Raw genomic sequence first — 26,744 nt, 5'->3', positions numbered from 1 at the left:
TCCAACAAAACTCTTCAATTCTTGCAATCCTACCCTGTACAAAGCTTCAATATTTCCACCTTCCTTACAACTTTGCATAAAAGAATCAAAAGCTTCTTTATGTGACCATGGAATTAATGGGAACTTTTCCAAAGAAACTTGTTTAGTTTTCTTTTGAAGCATTAAAAAAATCTCTACAACATAATTTCATGTTATAATGATCAATGTAAGACTTAGAGCTTACCCTTGCAACCACATTGAGCAAAAAGTCTTGGGGAATTGATTTTATTGGAATCAAAGAAGACGTAGTGTAGGTGTGTTGCCTCTTGTTGTCTATTGAAAGTGATTCCATTGGAATCAAAGAACCAGACTCATTACTTTCATCGCGTTGTCTCTTGTTGCAGTGTGTTTTCTTCACCATTTTTGAAGTAGTAATGTTTATGTGATACTGAGATTCAAATTTGAACCCTTGCATGTGATTAAAGGATTGAATGATAAAGTATGGGTATTATATAGAAGAGTCTATCTTATATTTTAAAAGACTTATATATATATATTTTTTATATCAATAGAATCTTTTTAACCAATTTAATCTTTTTATAAATCTATTTCTTTGACTTTTAACAAGATTATAAATCTATTTCTTTCACTTTTAACAAGATTATGATTCTATTTTATCTTATTTATCCATCTTATGCACTAATATCATCAATTATGGATATTCTAATTAAATCTTCCTATATATTTAATTTTATTTACCAGATTACTTTTTTTAATAATTTAATATTTTATAAATATTATTTTTTCAGACTTCGAATTCGATAGATAGATATTTTATTATATTTACAGGTATAACCTATTGGATTTGAATATATGTCACTAACTTTTTTTTATTTTATTTATATGATTGACTCAGTCTGATTATAATAAATGGATATTTATTACATTTAAACATTTAATTTTTAAACAATTTTAGTTTATTAACCATGGACATGATTAAATGATCATGGAATCTATTTTTATCTAAGTTGCCAATTTAATATTTTATTAATATTATCTTACTAACATTTGAAAATGAAAAATAAATCTTGCTATTAATTTTATCATATTTGTAATTTAATGTTTTATCAGTGCTGATGATGATAATTTTATTAGACTATTTGAGTGCATTTTTTTGTTATACATCTTATTTTAATTGGTTAAATTTAATATTCACATTAATTTTAATTTATATATTTATTTAAAATGTATATATACACATATTATTATATAATGTAGATTTGTTTGAAAAGGGAAAAATGTAGTTATACGTTGCAGTAGTGTATAAGGTTATTTCAAATGGATATCTAATTTATTATTATTTTTATATATAATAGAACAATATTTGAGTTCAAAATATTGAAATTTAAAAATGTTGTTAATGGTGTATATATATGGTAATAATAACAGTATTTTTCTTATATATTGTAGTAAATATATTTGAAGTGTAATCTAAAATTTGAGTATAAACAAGAAAGAAGATGAAATGTAGATTAAATACGTATAAAAGAGAATTTTTTTTTTTATCACGAAGTTGTGTGTGCTGTCATTACGAAAAGGTGTAAACATGCCAATATATTTTTCAATTGTATATATTAGATTAGGATTTAAACAATAATTCCATTTACTTGACACATTATTTTATTATAATTAAAAGAAAAAAACAGTTGTACTATAATTTTCTTTTAGTATTAAACTGTCAAACAAACCTTAATTACTTATAGATCTGTTGTATTATAGTTGTATTTTTTGACAGGTATGGACACATTAGCCGAAAAACTAGTAATGAAATATAATACAATGTGACATAGAAGGAGTTTTGGACAATAATACTATTATTTTAATATTTTTTATATAATTTAATTACAATTTTTTTTATTAAAATTCTATATAACTGAAGGATTTTATATTAGAGTAACCGTCACAAACTATAACTGATAATGAGTGACGTGGCATATCCAGAGTCCGCCAAGTGGAACACGACAGCAACCCACATAACTGCTTTTGTTTCCACTCGTAAAACAGTTAATATTCCATCCACAACTTCCTCTTCCTTCAGACATCTTCATTCTTCAACCTTTCTCTCTTCAACCAGCAACATCCTCGTACCTTGCATTCGCTAACATGTTCCGCATAAGTAACACCGTTGTCGGCGCCCTCAACATCCTTTCCTTGCTCTTGGGCGTCGCTGCCGTGGCCTCCTCGGTCTACATCCACATCCAAGGCGGCTCCGATTGCCAGAAGGTCCTGCAGGTGCCGCTGCTCGTCGGCGGCGTCTTCGTGGTGCTTGTTTCCGCCTTGGGAATCGTGGGGTCGCTGTACCGCGTCAACATGGCGCTCTACGCCTACCTCTTCTTCACGTTCGCGCTCATCGTGGGCCTCGCCTTCTTCACCGTCTTCACGCTATTCGTGACGAACAGAAAGATGGGACAGCATGTTTCCGGCAAGGGCTACGGCGAGTACCGGGTGGCCGATTTCTCGCACTGGCTGCAACGCTACGTCGTCAACAACAAGAACTGGGACGAGGTGAAGAGTTGCTTGATGGACGCACACGTGTGCCAGAACCTCGCCCTCAACGGTGGCCGCAACAACGACTCCATCATTTTCAAACACCTATCTACCACGCAGGTTTTATATCTCTTCTTTCTTCTTCAAATCTCTAGTTAACTTCGTTAATTATGAGTTAATAGGTAAATTTATTATTCACTTGTTTTCTTGTAAAAAGTGTTAGAATATTGGGTGGTGATTAAATTATGCTATCATGGAAGAGGATCGTGTTGCATGCATTTATTGTGTGTGTAGCAATTACTTAACTTATTTGATTTTGTTTTGTAAGTCTGGTTGTTGTAAACCACCAGCGTATTGTGGTTTCATAATGAAGAACAGTACGTTCTGGGAAGTGCCAAAGAAGGGTCCAGCAGTGAATAATTCTGACTGCACAACTTGGAACAACAGGGAAGACAAACTGTGCTACTATTGCAATTCATGCAAAGGAGGAGTTTTGGCTAACATAAGGAACCAATGGAGACGTCTCACTGTTTTCAACGCATGCGTGCTTGTGCTCGTCACAGTCATATATACCTTGGGCTGCTACGCCATCAAGAACAACAGATCTGATTCAGGCTGCAACCACCTTAAAAAACTATTCCCTTGAGAACCACTTTCTGTCCTCAATATCTAGGTTAATCATTTACTTATTAGCTATTAGGTTTCAAGTATAGTTAGTCATGTTTAAACTTCAGTGTATGTATATGTCCATGGTTTTTGTGCTTTTGTAATGTTGGATACTGGTATTAAATTTCTTTAATGCTTTTGTTTGTTATTCGTGGCATTTATAGTTTAGATCTGTTAAATTTGTATTCTGTTAATTTCTTGAACTACTTGTTCAGGTTCCAAAATCAACACTTGTTAGCTTCATCATATATGTCATATATTTTCCAGTTTCTTATTGAATTAGTCATTTATCCGGCATCAAATTTTTATGATTGTAGTAAAATGATATATTTTCTTTTTTCTATTTTTAATAAAACAACATTTGATTTTCTTATTTTATTTAAAGATATCATATTAAATAAAACTTAAAAGAAACTATGAAATTAAAATTAAGATTTTAAAATTAAAAGTAATAATTTTTATAACAAAATAAAAGAGATGAATATCACTTTATTTTAAAACACAAAGAATATGATTTTTTTTTATTTAAAAATGAAAGAGAAAAGAATATTTATTTTAAAAACTATAAGGAGTGAATGTTATTTCATTAAAAAGGTAAGTGGAATTAATCTTTATTTTAAATACGCAAGTGTAATTTCTTTATTTTTATATACTAATTTTTTAAAATTCGAAAGTAATCCACAGCCCATTGAGACTGTGGGGAAAATATTGATACATAGAGATAGAGTTAGTAATTGTTGTAAGGCCACAAAATCTGAAAGAAAAATGGAAGCTCCTTCTTTTCAGTAATCGATTGTGGACTATTGCCAATTACTCTGGAATTTCATTTTTGAAATGCAAAAAAATTTATTCTGTATTTTCAATAGGTAATTCTGAAATTTCAATTTTGTTTGGTGCAGAAGCAAATTTATTACGAAGCAAAAGGCCTCGTTTGTGATGGTTGTTTATCAGTTGCTCTCCAACTGTTAAAACATTTTTCAAAAAAAAGTGTAAATACAGATGTTTTTATCTAGACGTAAAGAGGTGTACTATTGGCAATACCTTTAATCTAACTATTGATAAATTGACAGCATAAATATTTTTGTGCTTTCGACTACATATTTTATGTGTAGTATATTTATTGACAATTAATAATTGTTCTAACCGTGACAATTAATTTTTGTTGTTGTTATTAATTGTTTAGTTCAATTGTCAACAGGCATTATTAGTACAAGTGAAATATGTATGATATATATTTTAAATATAAAAATTTGATTCTTACAATTCAACCAATAACATCTCTAATAGAGTCGCACAGCGAGCTTTTTTATTAAAATATTTTAATTTAAGTTATTTAAAATAAAATAAGTTATTTATATAAACAATTCAACTCAATTTAAAAAATCCCACAAATATATTTAAATATTAGTTTTTATTAATTAAAAACTTAATTATGTTAGATTAAATAATTTGACTGATTAATGACTCGTCCCACTAACATCGATTCATACGGCATTGTCCACAAAGTTGCAGCTGAAAACGGATTATTATTCAATCATTATATATAAATTAATGTTAATTAATAACATTATTATTTTATATATAGCAGAAAAAATAATAAGATAAATCTCACCACCGCTTAACTATAACTCTAATTCTACTTTGCTTTTTTCCTAACATGGCATTACCATACATTAAAAAAATAACGTAAAATATATGGCGGTGAAAGAACTGTAATGCCCGTCTCTTACAATTTATACTGAAAAAAAAAATACTCTCCTAAAACATTTGAAACACCAAATTAATAATCTTTTAATACGATTACCGTTGCCTGATAGACCTAGTTAATAATCATGGTAACTGCAGTGGCATCCTTTGATAATACATTGTATTTAAAATATAGGGTGTGTAAACTAACAAATTCCAACAGTACTTATTTCGAAAACAAATTTAACCAAGTTGTGGACAGGGAAAGGAATATCGAGTTATTGGTGAGGTTAGGAATCCATTGTTAAACTGAATAAAGCACAGTGGAAGAACTTGCCCCGTAACCAACGCATATTTTGGCCATAGCAATAATTACGCTGACCATTCCCAACTCTGACAGTTGTTTTCATAAAGAATAAGACAGTAAACAATTTAGCTCGCTAAACAAAAGTTCAGCTTGATAGCCTATAAACTCATCATCTCCTAATAAAACGCTGAAAGAATTTATGCTACTTCACTTGAGAAAAGTACAAGCAATGAACAGGAATATATAAACTACCAATGACGTTAGGAGTTCAAGTGTCCAAGTTGGGCGCAGCAACATAGATGGAATATTGGGTACCACCACTGAACCAGAGACCCATCCAGCCACTAGAGCTCCAAACCTATCATAGTGCAAAAACAAAACAATATAGACGGTGATGGCGAATAGGAAAAAATCAGAGGAAGAAACATAAGTTGGATGATCTAGACACTTACCCAATAATGAATGCTCTACCCAAGCTCTTTGTCTTTTCGTTAAGAAAATATATGCAAGCAGCCAAAGAGATCGCCACCTGTAGCAATACAACAGTTTTGTCAACAAGCAAGTATTCATGCCACAAGGGAAGCAGGAAGAGGAGAGCGACAGCCAGAGCAATGATATCTACTTCAAATTCTTTAATAATGTTCCCTGATGGGTGACATGTATTGAATGAAATTCAGATCAAATATAGCTTCTGGAACACACAATCACCTGAACAAGTCTTCATACATTTGTGAACAAATGAGAGGATAAATAGGCATGCACTGACAAGGGTAATATTACCAAATTCAATTGATCAAGTAGAAAGGAACCAGGTTCCCCTTACGTAAAATCTCAAGTTCAAGTCCTTTACGAGTGGGTATGTATGCACACAGAGAGGAGAGCATTCCTGCTTAATGTTGGTGTTCTAAAAACATGTTGATAATGAAAAGTTATTTTTTATTCTTAAGAGTCAAGGTTTTATTATACAAGACTCAGGTCTTAATCTTAAGAGTCTGACCATGTAACATCAGCATACTCCAATGAAAGTTTCCTAGTAGACCCTTACATTGGAAATGCTGATGGAAAAAGAAAAGACAATATTGACATTTTATTGAAAATACTGAAAACCTTAAAAATGGGAATAGTACTAAACGCAGTAACCTGAAAATCCGATAGTCACAAGGATGGAAAAATTCTATGGAACCTTAAGTTCTAGTCAGGCACAACTCAAGTAAGTATATCCTTTAAAGCTAGGCTACAATCTAGAGGCCGGTAGTTGACTTCGCTGCATGCAGTATGGATAACAACTCTGATGCACATATGCTATATGGCTCAAGAGGCTAAGGACTAGATGAATATATAATTTGGTTTTCTTTTTTAAACCTTATGGGCCTCACACCCCAAATATTTACAGAAAACGACATCTACAAAGTTTCTTTTTTCTTTCTGAAAAAAACAGTTTTATTCTAAAAAATATATGCATTTAAGTAATATAAGCATTTAAAAGTCGAAAGAGAGAAAGAGAAATTCAATGCAAACCTGAAAAGCAGGTCCAGTTTCAGCAGAATTCATAATACTCCAGCCACCCATGAAACCAAACAGAAACAATCTTCTGAGAATGATTTCAGGCGGTGGAAGTTCAACAAAGTTTAGCAAGTTCTTCACCCATGGTGGAGACTCTTCTACTTTCTTTTTTAACTTGCTTTTCAAATTAATTTTTGTTTTCCTCCTCTGTATGAAACTTGACATCAATAACTTTTCAAAAGCCGCTTCAATTGATTCTTCACTCCTCTCATGCCCAGCATATTGTTGCAATAGAAAATTTCTTGATCCCCAAATTTCTTCTTCAGAAGCATCAGGGCTAATACCAAGACGACGGTAAGGATCCCAAACACTGATTCGAGGGAATTTTTGGACATTACCTGCATAAGAATTACATATAAATACACATATCAATAAGTGGAAAATAATAGACAGAGAAATGCAACTAAGGGCATAAATGCAGACTTTACAAATTAATATGAATCATGATTCAAGTCAGTTAAACTTCAGCTGTAAGGCAATAGGCAATGATCTAAAAGTTGACAGGCTTCTCTAAATCATTCAACTAGCTACGAGAATAAGAAATAACATTAGTTACATGAGATCCAAAAGTCTGTTACTAGGTAGAAAAGATATCTCTCAAGACAGGAATATAATGCTGGCAATCTACGAAGTCTCACTGGACACTGATGGAGAAGGTAGGGGGAGGGACAGAAGGTGACTTATTATTGGAGGTCCTTTAAATAGGAATACATACCTAAATTCCCATGTCCCAACCAAAGCAAAACAAAAGCCCACCTTAGATTTTCCTTCTACTAATACACAAAAGGGAACTAACTAAGCTTGAGCCAAAAAAATAAAATCAGCAAGGCCTAAAATCAAGGTAGGACAACTGAATTGAAGCCCAAACAAGCCAATAAATAAACAAGTACACATTACTATGCACAGTAGCGAAACCTTAACAAAAAGCAACTTCACCGCCTCATGACTATCTTGGTAATAAAACATTTTTGTATATAATAATCGATAGGGTTGGAAGATTTCTTTTGTAATTAAATCAATAAATTTGAAAGGCTTTGGGTGATACCTCCGTAGGGCGTGTCCACGGCGCATCTAGTGCGAAAGACCGTAAGCTTCTTCGCGTGTTCTTGGAGATACCTGAAGAAACCCAAATTCACAATTTATGCACGAAAAATGATTGACGAATCCAAAACCATCAAAATAAAACGCTGATTAATCTAACTTAAGGCAATCAATCAAAACGCAAAGAGAAAACATAGAGAGAGAGAGAGAGAGATACAGTTTCTTAGCGAGAAAAGCGGTGGAAAGGTTGGGAGCTGAGAGCGAAAGCACAACCATGTTGGCCTTCGTTGTAATCAACAGAGCGAAAACAAAAAGAACGTTCTACGTCCTAACCCTAATTGAATAGCATGGTAGGTAGGGTAGGTTGAAATTGGAAAAGCAGAGGGGAAAAGAAAGTGTTCTTCTTTAGGTTCTGGCACTGAGAAAAGGAAGAAGAAGAAGAAGAAGAAGAAGAAGATAACAGATTACTTCTGTCTTCTATTAGCCACTTCCTGCTAGGGTACGCACCTTGCGCAAACTACTACAACAAAGAAAAAAATTACAATGTTTTGCGTATGTAATTAGTTTAAATATTCTCTATCACTCATCTTACAATATTTTTTATATAAATAGTTAAAAATACTTTACATCATTAATTAAATTGTTCATTACATATTTAAAATATATTCTTTGTATTAAAGATATTCATGTATTATAAATGTATTTTTAATTCTATAAAATAAACATTATTATTGTAATTGACATGCTAAGTTATTAAGAAAGAAATAGATATTTTATTCATTTGGTGTTCCATATATCTACAATGATAATTTTTATATTATATATATTATTAACATGTAAATGAAAAACAACTCGGGTTAGTTTTTTTTAAGTTTGTAGTATTTAAAAATATATTATTTATTTAGTAAATTCACATATTTTATACTATTAAAAATAGGTTTAAATAAGTTTTAAACCTCCCATGTATTTTAAGTTTTATCTTTGATCACTTAATAAAAAAGATTCTTAACATTGAATACCTAATAAATTAAAACTTTTAAGGATAGTTAAGAAACACACACAGTTACGTAGATAGGAGACATCGCATTACTGAGACAAGAGACACTGAATCGAGTCCAAGAATTCTAAGTTGTTGAGTCCCACTAGATATGGGAAAGGTCAAAATCAACTTTCAAAGATTTAACCAAAAATTTATTTTAGCTCTATTTTTAAATATATGTGTATATAAATAAATATTCAGTAAATTAAAGGAGAAAGCTGTATATAATCAAAGACCCATTATGTCTCCTGAGAGATCATTGAGTTGAATGGTGATGTGAACTTGTATGCTTCTTGGAGGATGAAAACATCCTCGGCCAAAGTATCTAACAATGCAGCCACTCAAAACATGCACAAAGGTAGAAGGTTGAAATAAAAGACTTCGACAAAATTGATGAGATAATTATGGGAAATGACTAAATATATATATATTGGATGAGAGAAGCATGCACAAGAGTGATTTCTATTTGCTCAAGAGTTTAGTGCACAAAAAAGTTAGTCAGCCCCGGGAAGAAGCTTAGTGCTAGATTGGCTGGTTGTGCCAAAGCCTCTCACAGCTGCAGGGATGATCCTGGATGGTGACAGCACCTCTGCGAACGAAAAGTTATAAGAATCTGATCCTAATCTACTCTGCAACCACCCTTTGTTCCCAGAGAATCCATCAGCAACAATCCATGTGTTCTTAAAACCAAGGCTGGTCACTGTTCTTCCCACTGTTTTTGCTACGTCCGAGTACCTAACATTAGAACAAATGCTGAAGTTAATATGAAGAACAATGGAATACAATCCATCAAAGCGTAGACATGGAAGGAAACTCACGAGTCCAGAATCACAATGTTGGTGCTTTTGTTGATTTTCTTGAGATAAGAAATCTTTAAAGCGACTATTTCAGCTTCCAATTTCTTCACATTCTTGACCTGCCCTCTGAGCTTACTTGGCAATTCTTCCAAACTGAAACACCACAACAAGTGATAGTATAGGTGCATCATGGTAGAGTTTTGATGTTTTTATTTCTCCCAGTAAAGCAATAACTTTACAAATCTCAAACGCCAAAGTTTCAGCAAGTATTTGTAGAAAAAGCAAACAAAATAAAATTAAAAAAGTCTCTGTCTTGAGGTAAACCAACTTTTAGAGAAACTAAACGAATGAGTAACACTTACGGAATGGCAACCATCCTGTTTTTAGCACTAGAGGGAAGGCGAGGGATACCAGTCTTGTCCTTATCTTTCTCGGATCTGATATCAATCAAAACGTAGTTTTGTGCAGATATCAAATCAAGGGCTTGAGCAGGAGTAAGGTCTCCTACAAATCATGGAAGCAGAAGTAATTAAGGCTCCACAATGAGGTCTTGGGGCTTAAAAATTCATCAATGCAGTGGCTTAGTGCATGAATACAAAAACAAGGTAGTTTGCATCGAAACAAGTTTTTATTGTACCTTTGTAACCACGAAGATTAGAGGAGATGACAGACCAGACAGGAGGAATCAGGAGGTAGGCAACAAATAGTGCTCCAGCAGCTCCAGCAATCACAGTAGGGTCTGAAGAGGATATGGTTTCAACGGTTGAGGAAGCTATTGGCTTGGCAACATCAATCACCTTGGTCGTTTGTTGTGCAGCATCTACCACTGTCTGAAATCAAAGAGAGTATCCTGATCAGGTTCATAAACTTGGCTTTTCAAATGTCAAGCAAATTAGCAAAATGATGAGAAGAGAACTTCTTGATAGCTGAAACGGGAATTTTTAATTTAGGTTGAGTACTTAGCCTAAGCCAGCACAATACGTTCTACAAAACTTCTGAATCCCCATAATGGAACAACATGGCAGCATCAGACAGAATCTTTGAAAAGGAAATTGAGAAAAAGATAACTTGTCCAATTCAAAGGAAAATATATCACATCAAATGCTTTTAAAGGCTTTGCAGTCCAAGGTAATACAATGGCATCTTACGGGGTAAAATATAGTTATAATCATTGATTAAATCAACTGTTAACGAAATAATATAAAATGCATGCATATAACCAATTATAAATTTATTGAATTCTTAACATGTTCTAGTTTAAGGTGAACACAATTTCATTGAGAACCAAAGAGTAGTTTCTAAAGATACTAAATTCCATTTAAAGGACTGGTCTTTCTTAACACGATATTCCATTGTGAGAACAAAAATTATCATTGTGTTTGATTGTGTCTATACTTTATCCATATAGCATGTACTTTACCATTTTAAATCGCATATCTTAATCTAAAGACACTACAGGCTGCAATTGGGACAAGTGAAAGTAGGAAAAAGGACCTCAACCCACCATGATTGGCTTCCAACCAGTAGAGGCATTAAAAGGGAATGGTTTTGCATCCCAAAAAATTATTTAGAACACAACACTGCAATATATATTCATCCTACCAAATGACTAACCAGCATTGTAGTTAGTTCAGTGAGTGCAGAAACAACAAATACCCCTTGAAACAAAGCCTAAAGAAAGTAGAAAGTTGGAATTGAGGAAATAAACCTTAGCAGCAGTGATAACAGGTTGGGTATCAACACCAGAGCTTTGAAGCGCCTCCTGGGCCTTTCTGGAAGCTTCAGAAATGGCAGGGGAAGCAATTTTCAAGGCCTCTTCCCCAGCTTGCTGCACTATTGGTAACGCCGTTTCGATGCCAGGCTTCAAAGCATTCCCAATTACCTCAGCAACACGCTGTGCCGTGTCCAGAACACTCGAACCCACTTCCTGAACCTGATCAATCGTTTTCTCCACCTGTAAAGAAAAAGTTAGATTTTTTAAAGGATAAAGAAATGGTATGAGCTATTCCAGATAATGGGTAGGCGAGAAAATGGAAAGAATTTACTTGGGTGAGAGATGAAACAATCTGGTCCTTGGCGATGGAGACAGCGGCTTTGGCTTCGTTAGGAGGGGCGAAGAGAGCGAGGATTGAAATGGTGGATGCTGTTGGCAGTGCTATTTGGGTGCGTCTGAGTTGAGGTTTGCTAAAAGTGGTGACTACTGTTTGTGGAGAAGGAGTTGGAAGAGAAGGTCTTGGAGTGACTGAAGAAGCCATGGCAGCAATCTCCATTGGTAGTTGCTAACTTGCTACTCTCTCTTACTCAAAGATTCTTTCCTCTGAGTGATTGGTTGAAGAAAGTGGGCTAGAGTGATGAGAGATGTGTGGCCAAAATCCACAGTGAAGCCATGCCAGAGTTTAATTCAATTCCTCTTTATGTCCACCTATGCACGACCTATGTTTGAGGCTGCAAAACTGTCACCGCTCCACGTGGCATGCACTTTCGTGGAGAACGATAATTATCTCTGTTGCTATCTTTTCTGTTCTCTTTTTCTTACACACATTCCACTCTAATCACCATTATTATTCTCCTCAGATTCATAAGGGTTTATCATTGATTTAGACATGTATTATGTATTATTTCCTGACTTATTATCGCTATTAATACACATTCATAACTAAGAAAATGTAAGCGCGAAATTAGTAAAAAAATAAAGGTGTGATAATAGTTTATGATGTTAAAGTCAATATCAAAGAGCGAAGCTAAACTTTTGTTCTGAGTACAAACAAGACTGTTTCTTCCTGCACCTCCATACCTTCTTCTCTCACCTCCATAAGTTTTCAAATTTCCAAAAATACCCCTTTATAATATTACGGAAGTCATTTTTCAAATTTGTAATTAACTATCGGATTACATAATCTGAAAGCCATTTTTCAAATACATGATTATTTTCTGGATTACATAATCCGGAAGTCTTATTTGACTCCTGAATTACATAATCCGAAAGTCTTTTTTCAAATGAGTTTCCGAATTACATAATTTGGAAACTACTCTATGGGAGTGACACAAGAAGGACAAAAATGTATTTTCATGTTGTGTATGGAAGTGGCAGAAGAAGATATGGAGGTGCAGGAAGAAACAGTCTACAAACAAATGTCCATTAGTTCACATTGGGCTTACTAACAATTTTAAGCTCAATATTGCTATGAAATCATTTTGCAAATTACTTACTGAACCCCCATCTTTGAATCTGCACCTTATATTTGAGTGAAATGACCAAATTGCCCCGTATGCTCCTCTGTCACTGAATCCCACCACTGCCGCCACCGGTATCATCGTAGCTCACACTACACTTAGAAGGAGAAAAAAAAATATTCCAAAACAAACCTTAAAATCTGTATTGTAGAGCTACTTTCCAAAACACATTAAATGTATTACAGAAAACTCTTTCCAAATAATACACTTCAAAAGCTATTATAGACATTTCAGAAAATTTATTCTAAAAAGTCTTTTCCAAAATGTATTTCATAAATTCTGATAAATTTGTTCTGGGGAAATTTCCATGAGAGATAGTTCAGAAGTCACTTTAAACAAAAAAGGGTAAAATAGTTTTTTCGCAGGCTGTGGGGTTGCTTGTCCAAATTGAGGGGGTGCAGATCCAAATACTTAAGTATAAAAGTTTTATATTACTATAATAATAAAAAATCATTTATGATAGTTTGTAAATTTTTACAACAATTTTTTCAGATAGTCATATCAACAATTTTCTAGTCCATTTATATGAAAATATATTTGCAAGGATAATCTAGACTCACAAATGGATCTAACTAATATATTTATTCTTGGTTTCTCACCAGAATACTTTGGAGTCACCAAAAGAAAAACATAATTTTCAAAAATACAAATAAATATTGGCTTTAAGATTATACATACATGTATTACAGATCTATTTTCATTTAAAATAATCTCATTACATGATATAAAATATTTGTTATAAATAAAAAAATATAATCTATATAATTAAATTTCGTACTTTTGTAATGATTATATTAAAATTACTTTAAAAACTGTATCTGCAACTTGTTAAAATAAAAAATGTTTAATATGTATCAAAATACGGAGTTTAGGAATGACAGTTCTCTTTTTAATATTTTTCAAGTTTCAATTAAATTAAGACTGAGTGTTTTACCCCAAAAAAAGTTCTAAAAAACCTATGCTTAATTCTTATAAATATTGAAATATGAGAGTTAACCTAGGATTAAAAACAATGTTTTTATATCGAAGTTCATTTATACAAAGGAGAAAAAAATCATTTGGATCTTCTCATTCTTCAAAAAAAAATATTAAAAGATTTTCTCCTCTCACTTGCATCTGTTTAGGGTTTAATGGAAGAAGAAGATGGTGATTAATGTAGTGTTAAGATGAATGAAGAGTATATAGTGTTTGCGTGAATGTGTAGTGGTCCACCATTAGTGTTCTACATGTGAGCACTGCAAAAAAAGCTAGTTCGTTAAAAACTTACTCGATTTAGAGAGCATCTTCTTATTTCTATGCAACGTCGTTTTGTATTTTTTTTTCCAATTAAGTTTTAGTTGTGGTGTTGTTGCAAAGTAAAATTACTTTTGCATATATAAATATTTTTTTTAATTTTAGTATATTTTATATATCTAACACTCTAAAAAATTGTGTACGTATATTTTGGCACTTGCAAAATATTTCGTGAAGATGCCATTGACTTTATCCAAGTTTGAGTGTCTTCTTCATCTCAACATTAATTATCGGTAAATGTCATCGAATATTTATTTGAAAGTAAAGTTAATAACATTTATTTATTTCATAATTTTCGTCATAACTTATTTTGATGGAATATATGTTTTATACACAGAATCAAATCCTTTTGGCATGATTAAAACTTGAAACTCCTAGTCAATTGTGTTATCTAAATTAGATAGTTAATTGAAACTTACACATTTTGGCAAACTGCATATTCATACTTTTTTTTTCATATTTATAGATAATATGGTGTTTTCTTCATTTTCAATTCATGGTTCATGGTGACTAGTGGTGATTGTGTTTTTTTAATAAAAAAACCACAAAACTCAAAAAAAAACTTTGGGGTGTAAAAATAGAATACAAAACTAAAAATAAATAAATTATCTTTGCAAGGTAAAAAAAACTTTTGGTTCTAGGGGTTCACAATTTGCTTCAGGTTACAATAGTAGTCCACTTCATGAAATTATTGGTAGTGCAACAATAATTATTTTCTTGATAGAATTTGTGCGATGTTGCTTGAGGAAAAACTTTTAACTACAAGAGACTCAAACCCCTAGGTAAGTGTAAATTTATCTTATAGAGTAAATTAAATCATGTAAAATGATGTAACTGTTCTCTCAAATGCTCTGAATGAAGAAGGAGAATGAAAGTGTTACTGTTACAAAGAAGGTATGGGGTGCAATTGAGTTATTTCAAAAGTGAACTTATGATTCATTTAAAGTTATTTACATTATTTAAAAAGATTAAAACTGACTTTTCATAACTAATACGGAGGAGAATGAAGAATACAAAGGTGGAGGAAGAATTTTCCACACATTTTAATAATTGTATGAGTACCCAAGAGATTAAATTTAATTCCAACATTCGATGGCTATTTCTTCCTGCATCTTCTCCATGCTTTCTTCCTTCATATCTTTAGAATATCTGAAATGAAACCTTTGCTCTTTTCTTCATCTTCTTCACTGATATCCCTCTTCTCCCTTTTTTTTAATTATAAAATTCCAAAATCTAAAATTTAGAATACAATTTTGTATTCTGAAATATAGAGATCGGTAGATATTTTCTGAATTCAAAAATACATTTTAGAATGTATTTTAAATTTTAGAATTTGGAAGGTCTATATATTATACAATTCAAAAATGAAAAAAATACATGCATCTTTTGTGGAAGGGTAGTTTTGGAATTAAAATATTTATGGCAGTACGTGAAGAAACTATGGGAAGAAATACATGTACTTTTTATTTGACCAGAGTTATGGTTTGTGTAATAAAACAATTAATGAGTTGTTCTTTTTTATACCAATTATAAGTCACAGCCTTAAGGAAACAAGACAAACCAACTTTACTTACAAGAGCAGAAAGCATGGCATCAACCCATATGATTTCTGTCCCAATTGCATCCTTTCTTGCGTCTGCACTATATCAGATTTGGTCATTAGCCTTGTTTTGTGCACTATTCCACAAAATATAGTGACATACCTCATTCTAATATAAGGTTCAACATGCTAAGGATATCTCAGTAATTACAACTGGTGATTCAAAAGACTCTAAACACAAATTTACTATTAATTTTTACCTATAAAACAGGATTGGCACTTGCCTAAGGCTTTTAAAAGAATATACAGAAACGAACTTCAGATAATCCAACAAGAAAAGTACCCACTGATTCATCTCATAATTTGCAGTGCAGCAGAATTGAGTGGCTATTTTATTATTGAGAATAAAAGCATACTTGGAGGAACTAACAATGACAACAAAGACATCCATTATGTGACAAATGTTCCATACTAATTCTTAATTGAAGTGCGAAAGTGAAAACTAACACGTGGGTTCTGTTTGTTTTCGGACTTTTGAGGTGTGATGTTTGTTTTTAGGCTGTTGGAGTCTTGCCTTAAGGGTACTTGTTAAACAAACACTTCATTTTCAATTGTATTAAAACCAGAACAAAAGCAACTTATATCAGCTCATTACCTTGGATTTTTCTTCACCAACCCTGTTTTTCATATCTTCCAAAAATTGTAAAATACCCTCCTATGGAATGTAATCATCTAATGTAATAGTTTCTTCATCAAGAACAAACAAAAGTTATAATTATAATACTGCAATAACCTTTTAATGCCACACTAATCTCAATACGATAGAAATGTTTCAAACTTGACCTTAAAGTTCGATAAGAAAATAGCAAATTTTAAGGAAATTGATCTCGAAACAAATTTTACAGAATGTATCAAAATCTGTACAGATAAATTATCAAATTTTGACTTGTTTTTACGAAGACAGATTCCTTTTAAAGTGACTTCTTTATCTTCAACTTCAGGTCTTCTCGGTCTCCAGGTTCCTTTTCAATCATTCAGTTTTACCGAATGATGGAGAAATCTATAAAGATACTCTGACGCTAAAGTTAGTCTAATTAGAATCTTTAAGTGTGAGAGTTGAAAAGTTACCTGTGCCACTTAGTTGTCTATGTTATATATATACCTTTTGGTTGGATCCTTGCTATTATGGATAGGATCCAAAAAAAGGACTCACGCTTTAATATGTTTTACAGATAACCTGATTAATTACGGATTAAATGATGTTTTAGGATGTTGTTTGGATTTAAATGTAAGGGGAGGTCGTCGGGGTCATCTGCCAACCGGTAGTACATGACTCATGCAGAATTAAAAAATTCTGTTTGTATATTCCTCTCATTAACTGATACTCAACTTTAAATTCAACTATGCTTCAAAACCATGCCACATTTAGATGTGTTCATCAAAATTTGATGGAGTAGTTAGAGTAGTGTTTATCAACCTCCCTCACACGATTACATGATTCCAATCTGACACAGATGTGTTTTAAAAAGTATTTCTTTCTGATAAGATTCCATAACTCTTCTCTTTTATTGGTCTTTAATTATTTCGGTATAATAACCTTTGAATAGCATGATACTACCTCATCATCGACCTCATTGTTACATCAAAGGCTTTATTAGTGATCAGTGGGCACCCTCTTCTCATATGTATGCTAAAAATCAACCCAACCCTTTTTCCCTCCTACTCTCATGGAAAACATAGACACCTCAAAACTTTCACACCAATCTCATAACCCAAACAAGAATCTTCCTTTGATGCCTATTGAAATAGACAAGTCCTATGAGAAGAGAGTCATGAAGATTCCAAAAGTAGGAAAGAAGATTGAGAAAAAGTTTCTTGGGGTGAGACAAAGGCCTTCAGGAAGATGGATTGCTGAGATCAAGGAATCCTCACAGAAGCTAAGGCTTTGGTTAGGAACTTTTGACAAAGCAGAAGAAGCTGCCTTGGCTTATGACTGTGCTGCAAGGCTTCTTAGAGGGAGAAATGCCAAAACAAACTTTCCAAACCCTGGAACCATGAACACTCATGAAGAAGACTACAGCATTTTGGGCAAGAATCCAAGGTCTTACCAACTTCTTAGGCATGCAGTTATGAAGAACCACGCACTTTCAACATCTCTTTATTCCACATTCATGCCTTGGAAAAACCAGATCATGACGAGAGATGAACATGACACCCTTGTTGAGGAAACTGTAGTTTGTTCCATTCCTGAACAAGGCTCTGGCTGTTGTGGAATTTCATTTGGAAGTTCTAAGGTTTATTCTTCTGTTGTTGTTGCTCCTTCTTTCAGTGCTTCTTCTCATGATGAAACACCCTAAGATAGCATGTCTTATTATTGCTTGTTATGTCTTGCTTGAACCCTATTTTACTTCACAAAAAGATATCAAACTCTAGTTATCTTCACTACATATATGATATCTTGCATACATGCTATCACCAGATGATGATGATGATTATACACTCCCCATGTGATCTTTTTACTACTTATATGGGCGGGCTAAACATTTCTACTTTCATTTCTTGATGTAATAATGCCTTGTATGTATCTTAAGATTGGTCATATTTCACACTCACTTTAGGAATAGATGCAGTATTCTCTTTTTGTTTTCATGGAACTCTTCTTTTAATTTCTTGATTATGAACATGTTTGGGTATATCATTGATAAACATTTCTAGAAGAATAAAAATTAGGATGGAAAAATAAGATTATAATTACACAGGTATTAGGTCACAAACTTTTAGTTATCTCATATACAAAATCCAATATAAACAAAAGGATTTTTGCCAATTACAAAAGTTGTTTCTTGCAAACATTCTCCACCACTCTCACCTTTGCATACTTATGACGAAGTCTAGAGAGTTAAATCATGGTGGAGTTGAATTTGTTATTGTTGGATTGTATTAATTAGAAATAAAGTAATTCACGAAATCTTATTTTATAAGTCGGTTTTATAAGGTTAAATTAAGTTTAAAATTTATTTTTAAGACGATATATCATTTAAAGTTTATCATGGTGAGAATTTGTTGGGATTATCGTGTTATCTCTAATTGGGTTGCTATCGCCATCCATAAATATTTAGTATGATACATGAGATGTGTTGATATTTTCCATCAAATAGAAATAAAACTAATTCACATATAAGTAAGTGAGAGCAAACCTTATTTTATAAGTCATATTGAACTAGACCTAAAATTCATTTATTAAGAGTTATACATTAATTTTTTTTTATAGAGTAATGAACATTGTTTATGCAAGAGAGAAAAAAAAAGTAGTTTATAAATAAAAAGACAAATTTAACTTTTGTTATAACGGCATTCTAGTAATGCTTGCTAATATTTAACTCTTTAGAAAAAACATTCTTCATATAATAACATACTTTTCTAATGGGTTTTTGATTTGAAAGGTGGATTGTAGGTTTTATATTAAGAATATTTTATAAGCATTAGAAAATGTTTTATTTAATATAATTAATTTTTTTATAAAAAAATTATAATAACATACTTCATGCCAAACTGGACTCTTGTCTGTGTTTATTCATTCAAAGGTGGATTACCACTATTTGGTATGCCCAGGATTTGAATCTCTTTCATTCCTGAACGATTTATTTATAATATATAATTTCTGAAGTCTGTGTCGTTATTATTTTCGTTTATTTATCACTATCGATATTTAATTTAATAAATTCTCTTCAATTTTTATGAAATCTGCTCCCTCTTAGAAAATATGTTTCACGTCTGACTATATGTCTAACTTGCAATTAAAAGCATAATTCCTTGTAATCATAAATTCTATGAAGGACTATTTAATCTCATTAAAAAAGAGAAATATTTTCATCTTATAATTTCTATTTTTTCTCAATATGTTTGCGTAACATCTTTAGAATTTGTTCATTTCTTGGTAATCAAATATCTTCACACAGCGTTAAACTTTCTTGTAAAGGCTGAATTCACTTGGGCGTTTACAAAGCTTGTAACTTGTAAGCAATACACTTCGACTAAAAATTAATGTTGTGATGTAGTTCTTAATGGAATCCTTTCAAAGCATGGCAATATATTAGACACGTATCTCATACTTGTATTCTACATATTTTAAAGCATGGCAATTTCATCTGTGCAAAAAAGGAAAAGGAAAATAAAGGAAAGGCAAAATGGACAATTTAATTATGTGTTAACAAACTCCATTTTACCATCCAAACTGATCTTCTACTGCTCTGTTAGGCTTTTGAAGAGAAGGTACAATGTCTAGGGTTTTGTGCATATTCGGTTATTGGTAGTTAGGATTTTATTCTTTCTAAGTAATTAGGGTTTTTTTTCCTAGTGTTATGAGATGGAGACGAATTCTTCTAATTTTCATATTCTTTGGAGGTGTCTTAATGATTAAGGTTGTTTTTCACAAGTCATATTCTACTACTCAAACACAAAATATGAGATATCCCTATTTCACAGTTACCTTTCTCCTTGCATCAAGGGAGATTTGATATCTGTTCAGATTGATGAAGATGTATATCTCGCAAGTCTTGAAGATTGTAAAAATCAGCTTCATGTAAGAATAATACAACATGAATAAATCTAGAGATTTTGTTGCTAGAGTCCTGATTCATATTGATATGCTATATTTTTTCCAAATCAAATTTTGGTGAAAAGACCTGGTTTTGCTTTTATTCAGATATTGAATTTGAGAAGTTGTCTTCATGTTACTCTTCATGCAAAATGATAGGACATGATATTTATAAGATATTTATAAATGCAAACGACATCTTGATAACCTTAATAACATGACCAAACCGCCTACTATTTTGTCCAAACCTGTTGTTGTACAATATAAACTTGTGACCAAAGAAACTAATGATGTCCCTGACAAGAAAGTGATTGGTATCACAAAGAAACAAAATTTTGCGGTCGTAATGCAGGGGTGATGGAAATTTAGGGAGTTGTTGTTTATCTTGATACCTGAAGTTCTGTTGGGAAGATGGAAAGTGGATCTCTAGTTGGTCAAAAGTTTAAGAAATAGGATGAAGATATAGGGACTGGTTCAGGATCTTAGGATGATATTTTGCTAATATGTCCTCCTTAGAAGATGTCCATGAATCAAATGATTTGCTACAAAAAGAACTTCTTGCCTCCTGAAAATTCCCTTCTTTTAGAAGGATTCTCTCATCCCGAATATGCAACTAATGCAACAAGTTCTAAATTAGTTGTTGTCAAACATGTTACTTCTAAATTTGTTTCTCAAGATTTAGTCTTACAAAATTGTTTTGAATCTCTTTCTAGTGATGAACAAGAGGCTTAAGAGTCATGTCCAACCATCTTGACATGAGATACAGTTAAATCTATCTCGAATGGTATTTTCTTAGAAGAAGTCAATTTAATCTCTAGTTCTGGGTTGAAAAGATGGAAAATAAGGAACCATCATGTCAAGAAGATGAATTAGTTCAAACCTCTAGAAGATCGAGACGTCCTCCTTAAGGTGGAGTGAAGGCTAATAAGATGACTTCCAAAACATGTCAACCCAAAAAAAAGTAATGATAGTGATGTGGAACAACATATTTTATTACTGTCATTGGAATACAGACGAGGATCCATATTTGTGGGATTCAATTGTTTCTCTTCGTTGAGAATTTTCTTTTATTTGTCTTCTTATATTTATTTATTTAGTTTAAACCTTCAAAGTAGTTGCTTGGACTACTTTTTAAAGTTTTTTTATTTATTTTTTATTTTATTTTTACATGAATTTTGTCTAGTTTTCAATACTTTTTTTTAGCTTTATTTTTATTTTCCATGTGATGACACATGCTACCTAACATAAATTTTATTTAAAAAGTAATAATTATGTGTTAGAAATTCAACATTTTTCTCGTGTTACAAAAGTTTTGTACCAATTTGATTAGAATGAGTTCGTTCATATATATAAACATATCAAGAAACAATTGTTTGGTGTGGTATGATACAAACAGAAGACAAGTATATTGAATAAATAATGAAAATAATTTCTTAGCAAATCTTCTACGATCAATGAATTTTCAAACTTCTGGGGAAAAAAAATCATACTACGCGAACCGATTAAAAATTATGAAAACTTTATATTCCGTTTTTTTAAAAATAACGTGTATCTTTCCTAAGAAATGGTTCTATTCAAGCTGACTAATATTATTAAAAGAAAGCAAAATTCTTTAAAACATATATTTAATACGTCTGTGACCAAAATTTGGATTCAAAATCACTTATTAAATTAAAACAATGATATAAATATTTCATTATGAAGGTTAAGGCACCCCCACCTTAAGGCACCGATCGAAATCTGGTTTATAATTTAATGGAGTTACAGTTATTTTAATTAATTAACCCGAACTATTTGATTGATCACCCTTGAATTTGATTAAAGTAAATAGTTATGCTGATAACACATGTTCCACGAACCAAATTACTCGTACAAGTGTATCAAAGTAGACAGAAGTTACCATCATAATTTGTTCCATGATGATTAAGATATACTAGAATAATACTTCATAAACTTACCATCATCACTCTTCAATAATAACTTATTTGAAGATTTTGATACTTTCTTTTTGGGTTGGTGGAGAAGATGGGCATAAATTAGCCGAATGCATTTCGGTCCAAATGACATTCATTTTTCCTTTTCATGCATGCTTTGTCTCGATTCCCACTAAACTTCACACAAAGGACATAAATAGAGAAGTTGCTTGTATTGTAACACTTATTCACATAATGAATCTATTAAAAAGCTTTCTTTTGATACCACTGTGCATTATTTACAAGTTTTCGTCATTATCACCATTTTATAAACGACAAAAGGCCACTGTCATGGAATTTGGCATCTTGTATGGGTCATTTTCTTTGGTAGCCACCATACACCCATAGCAGCCACTGCAAACGCAAGCCCTCTTCTTAAAAACTATCCTTCTTATTTTCACCCTCACAATCATCACCAGCTTCGATTTATTGCCCCAACATACAGACACGATATATATATATGGCCTCAGCCACCACTATCTTTTCAATAAAATAGGCACTTAAAACAAAAGCCTATGAAGTTACTCAGTAGTATACAGGCTGGCTACCAGGGATTTGAGTAGTTTACATTATATGAAAAAAAAAATCACATTTAAGTGTCGATACGCGAGTGATTGACTCTTTTCTAGCTAAATTCAGGAGGAATAAAAGCAACGCAAAAAGATACTTTTAATATTCATAAATAGCCTTTAATATTATACAATCTGACCAATAGATATTTCCATTACTAGTCCATTTTCTTTTCAGTGAAAGTAGATGAACTGAAACAATACTATCTTAAGAAGCACTTATATTCATGTTATTATTATACTTAAAACGAAAAATAATAATTGTTATTATTATTACAATTATTAACAAAGGTCCTATTTGGATGAAAGAAAATCATAAAAAATTATGAGAGAAAAAAATATAAAAGAAAAATTAAATAAACCTTTCATTAAACTAAAACTAACATATGTTTCCAAATCAAAATATTATTATTTCCACATTCTAAAATAACTGACTAATATGCATATATTAAAATAAGCTTTTAGAAAAACAATATGTAAAATTACATTAACAAATTGGTTATATATAAATAAAAATGAACTAAAATATTGTTTAATTTTATTCTTATTTTCTTTTCTTACAAGTATTTATAAAAAGACTTAATATGAATGAAACGGAACATTACTCCACTATTAACATAGGCGAACAGAATGGGGTGGCTAGAGAGAAGTGAATATAAATATAGAATGTAAGTTGTTAAATAGTAGTGCATGAGAAAATTGTGAATCAGGGAATACGAACAAGTGATGAATGTCAGAATATCCTTGGATTGATGACGCTTCCCTACATTATTACCCTACTCATTATGTACACACAGTTCTTAGAATCAAAACTTGTGCTGCGCATAATACCCAAATAGCCTTATCCGATTCTGCTTTACTTCGATTTCATTCAACATATAGAGGAAAATTGATACCAGATTCCCTTAAAAACCAACTAAATGATTCTCTTGCAACTTGGACTCCCTTCAAGAGTACCTTTTTTTGACTTTCACGCAGCAAAGACCTACATACAGTACAACTAGGTGAAGTGCAGTGTGCTGCCTACCACTTGGAAACCTACATTCCAAATATACCTTTTCAGGAAAGAAACAAGCAGAGACCTTTAGACCACATGGTGAAGAAAATGACATGTTTAGTGTAAGGCACTCCCTTGAGCTTCTTCAAAAAGCTCCAAGTAATAAAAATACTAACAAATTTCAAAAATGAACGCAGACACTTCTTCCGGTTTGTTACATAATAAACATGTCAATCAAGAGATTTGTCTCTTCTGATCTGATGTGTGTGTGGAGAGATAAGTTAGAAGACAAGTGGCCATTGATCTCAAAATTAACACTGGTGACTGATAAAATACATGCCCATGTAAAATAGGTTATGCTGTTAAAATCACATCTATTATTTTCAAATTAACTGTCATTATTGCTCATCATTCTCTAAAATGCACCCCTTTTAGAGAAGTACATTCCATGAAAAAACCAGTATTTGGAGCATCGGAATAAACCTGGAAGAAGAGTGCATATCCATTTTACGTATCAGATTCAAAAACTCCAACCAATCAAGACAGAAGTTCTTTCAAGAGTGAACAGTACAGTCATGTCAATTAAATGACCGAGAACAAACTAGGGTCATAGATCATCACCATAAATTATGCTATGGACACTAAGGACCGAAGTTTCACGAGTACATTAAAATTGACCATTCAATTTGTAATGCGAGTGAAATTAAACATAAACACAAGGGAAAATCAAATTACTTCTTCACGAAGAAGACAAAGTGAAAAAACATGAGATATAACATGCCTTGTGAAAAGGAATTCCTTACCAACGTGCAAGAATATCATCACTTAAACACAGAGCTAAAGAATTAAAGGTTGAAAAGATTTCTATTAGAGGTAAATGGGTTGGTACAGAGAAAGGAAAAAAGGAACACAACTATGAAAAAGAATAACCTGCGCTTGCAAGGATACTAAAATGTCAATAAGAATCTACCTCAAACTTCTTAAATACACTCTGAGGAAAAAAACGAAGAGAAAAATGAAATAATCTTGTTAAAAAACTAAGATTAGTTTATATGCAAATTAAAAAATAAGCCTTTTAACAAGATTAACTTCTAAAAAAGTTCGAATTAATCAATTCGTGAACAAATTTTAATTTCTGAAAAAAAATCTAGAAATGTTTACAGAAAAAGTTATCATACCATTTCTTCGGTTTTGTTTGGAAAAAGAAGATTTCTAAAAAACATACTTGTTATTTTAAAATTTTCTAAAAAAGTTGAAAAATACGAGATTATTAGTTCAAAACAAACTCAATCAAACACTACAAGAACTACTTTAGGCCAGTCAATCAACGCACAAGGATAGAACAAGGAAAAGGAAAATTAGCAGTGTATTCTATAGAAGTAAGCAGCAGCAAACAATAATGCATTCTGTTTGGTACGGCTAATAAATCAGATTTATTTTTTCTCTCCATTCATAGCAAAATCACAAATCAGAACATTGGCTGGCAGCTGCAACAACACTATAGGCATTCTCAAGGAAAAACACGAAATGAAGCAATACAAAATTATTTCAAATCACACCAGGAGCATCTAGATTTAATCACTCTCTTGGAAGAAACAAAAACACTTTGAAAGAAATGTTTATACAGAGAATTCGTCAAGGCTATGTAGATAAGTAATCTTGCGGCATGAAAAAGGAGGAAGCATATGAAGAGTATAATTATTATATTGAAAAGAAGAAAGAGAAAACGAAATTGTTGGTAAAGAGAGGCAAAGTGAGCGCTGGATGCAGAGGTTTATCGACCGATTCTTGTTTTGTGTTCTTCCACAGCCAAATTCAGGAAGAGATCGATGAACCGCTGCCTCCAGTGTCTTCACCTCATCTCCATACACATCGAAATAAATAATATCCGCCAAAAAAATTCAAAACAACAAACAAACACGACTTCGTAGTTTTTCTTTTGCATTTTTTTTCCTTTTTTCGCGTATTCGGATGAGAAATTGGACGCAGAAAGATAGTAGCTAAAAACAGTAAATACGATCCGTGATGTATAAAACATAGATCTGAACATAAAGAGAAAGGAAGAGGCAATTTCCCTTCCGTCACAATCCACACACATACACCGGCGAAAAATATGAAATAACGAAACTAAGCAATAAATAGTATTAAAGAAAAGAAAAGAAAACAATAGGATGCAGAGAGAAGAGAGAGAAAGATGAATATATGTGATATGAACCAGGAATCTGTAGAGTCACCATTGCACCATTGCCGCAAGGGTGTGTGTGTATCGTTTTCTCTCTCTCTCTCTCTCCTTCTTCTTGTTTTGAGTCACAGATCCACAGTGACTTTTCAAAGGCCAATCATTCTCCATTTTTTGTTCTTTTATCGTGGCATCATAATTACTATTCCATCCCTCTTTTCCAAACTCAATTCTACCCTACTTTCAGTAATTACTCAACTTTTTTTTAATTAGAGTTATTTTAAAAAAATATAAATAAAATATTTTTTTAATATAAGTCTCGTACACATAAATAATTTAAAATTTAAAAATTATTTATAAATTGAAGAAATTGTTTTAAATAAGCAACTATTTTTAATTTATAAACCTTTTTTTTTCAAATTTAAAACATGTGATGCCACGTTAAAATAATAATTTTTATTAGTAAAATATTTTTTTGTAAGAAATCTCCATTGAAAACATTTTTAAAAATTAAACTATTTTTTTCTACTGTTTCCACGGTTAACGAGAATCAAATATGAATTTATTGTTACATAAATTGATTCCACGAATATGATGAGCATAGGATGCTTTCCTACTACGTTAACTTCCATGATTAATTATATTTTATTTGATAGTTTTATTTGGTAGAAGTGTTATTAAATTTTGCATAGTTTTAGTTTCATTTTATTATTTTTTATTATTCATAACTCTTCAAT

At 31.9% G+C, this 26,744-nt stretch overlaps 4 protein-coding genes and 2 long non-coding RNA genes across 6 annotated transcripts; 3 read left to right on the top strand and 3 right to left on the bottom strand.

Moving 5' to 3' along the window:
- The first annotated feature begins 2,104 nt into the window (after positions 1-2,104).
- TET12 (tetraspanin12) lies at positions 2,105-3,193 on the top strand. The gene is made up of 2 exons (XM_068608425.2): positions 2,105-2,646; positions 2,855-3,193. The coding sequence occupies exons 1-2, from the start codon at positions 2,143-2,145 to the stop codon at positions 3,170-3,172; spliced, it is 822 nt and encodes a 273-aa protein (XP_068464526.1). The 5' UTR covers positions 2,105-2,142; the 3' UTR covers positions 3,173-3,193.
- Positions 3,194-5,211: 2,018 nt separating this feature from the next.
- CDF1 (cell growth defect factor-like protein (DUF3353)) lies at positions 5,212-8,367 on the bottom strand. Its single transcript, XM_068608424.1, has 5 exons — positions 8,007-8,367; positions 7,794-7,864; positions 6,704-7,086; positions 5,638-5,714; positions 5,212-5,543 (listed from the first exon to the last, which is right to left on the bottom strand). Exons 1-5 carry the CDS (start codon positions 8,063-8,065, stop codon positions 5,393-5,395), a joined length of 741 nt encoding a protein of 246 aa, XP_068464525.1. The 5' UTR covers positions 8,066-8,367; the 3' UTR covers positions 5,212-5,392.
- Positions 8,368-9,230: 863 nt separating this feature from the next.
- On the bottom strand, positions 9,231-12,164 carry CAS (calcium sensing receptor). The gene is made up of 6 exons (XM_068608423.2): positions 11,671-12,164; positions 11,334-11,579; positions 10,263-10,455; positions 9,988-10,129; positions 9,647-9,778; positions 9,231-9,563 (listed from the first exon to the last, which is right to left on the bottom strand). The coding sequence occupies exons 1-6, from the start codon at positions 11,893-11,895 to the stop codon at positions 9,323-9,325; spliced, it is 1,179 nt and encodes a 392-aa protein (XP_068464524.2). The 5' UTR covers positions 11,896-12,164; the 3' UTR covers positions 9,231-9,322.
- LOC150028849 (uncharacterized) lies at positions 10,104-11,443 on the top strand. The gene is made up of 2 exons (XR_016519107.1): positions 10,104-10,753; positions 11,084-11,443. It is a non-coding gene; the product is annotated as an uncharacterized LOC150028849 (long non-coding RNA).
- Positions 12,165-17,296: 5,132 nt separating the features above from the next.
- On the top strand, positions 17,297-18,241 carry LOC137805925 (ethylene-responsive transcription factor SHINE 3). The gene has a single exon (XM_068605800.2). The coding sequence runs from the start codon at positions 17,420-17,422 to the stop codon at positions 18,047-18,049; it is 630 nt and encodes a 209-aa protein (XP_068461901.1). The 5' UTR covers positions 17,297-17,419; the 3' UTR covers positions 18,050-18,241.
- A 5,314-nt stretch (positions 18,242-23,555) lies between these two features.
- On the bottom strand, positions 23,556-26,169 carry LOC137807673 (uncharacterized). Its single transcript, XR_011080570.2, has 2 exons — positions 26,044-26,169; positions 23,556-23,869 (listed from the first exon to the last, which is right to left on the bottom strand). It is a non-coding gene; the product is annotated as an uncharacterized LOC137807673 (long non-coding RNA).
- Between the last annotated feature and the right edge of the window lie 575 nt (positions 26,170-26,744).

This window comes from Phaseolus vulgaris, chromosome 3, assembly GCF_051622355.1.
Source record: "Phaseolus vulgaris cultivar YP4 chromosome 3, ASM5162235v1, whole genome shotgun sequence".
NCBI classification, from domain to species: domain Eukaryota; kingdom Viridiplantae; phylum Streptophyta; class Magnoliopsida; order Fabales; family Fabaceae; genus Phaseolus; species Phaseolus vulgaris.
This window is presented reverse-complemented; position numbering and strand designations above follow the sequence as displayed.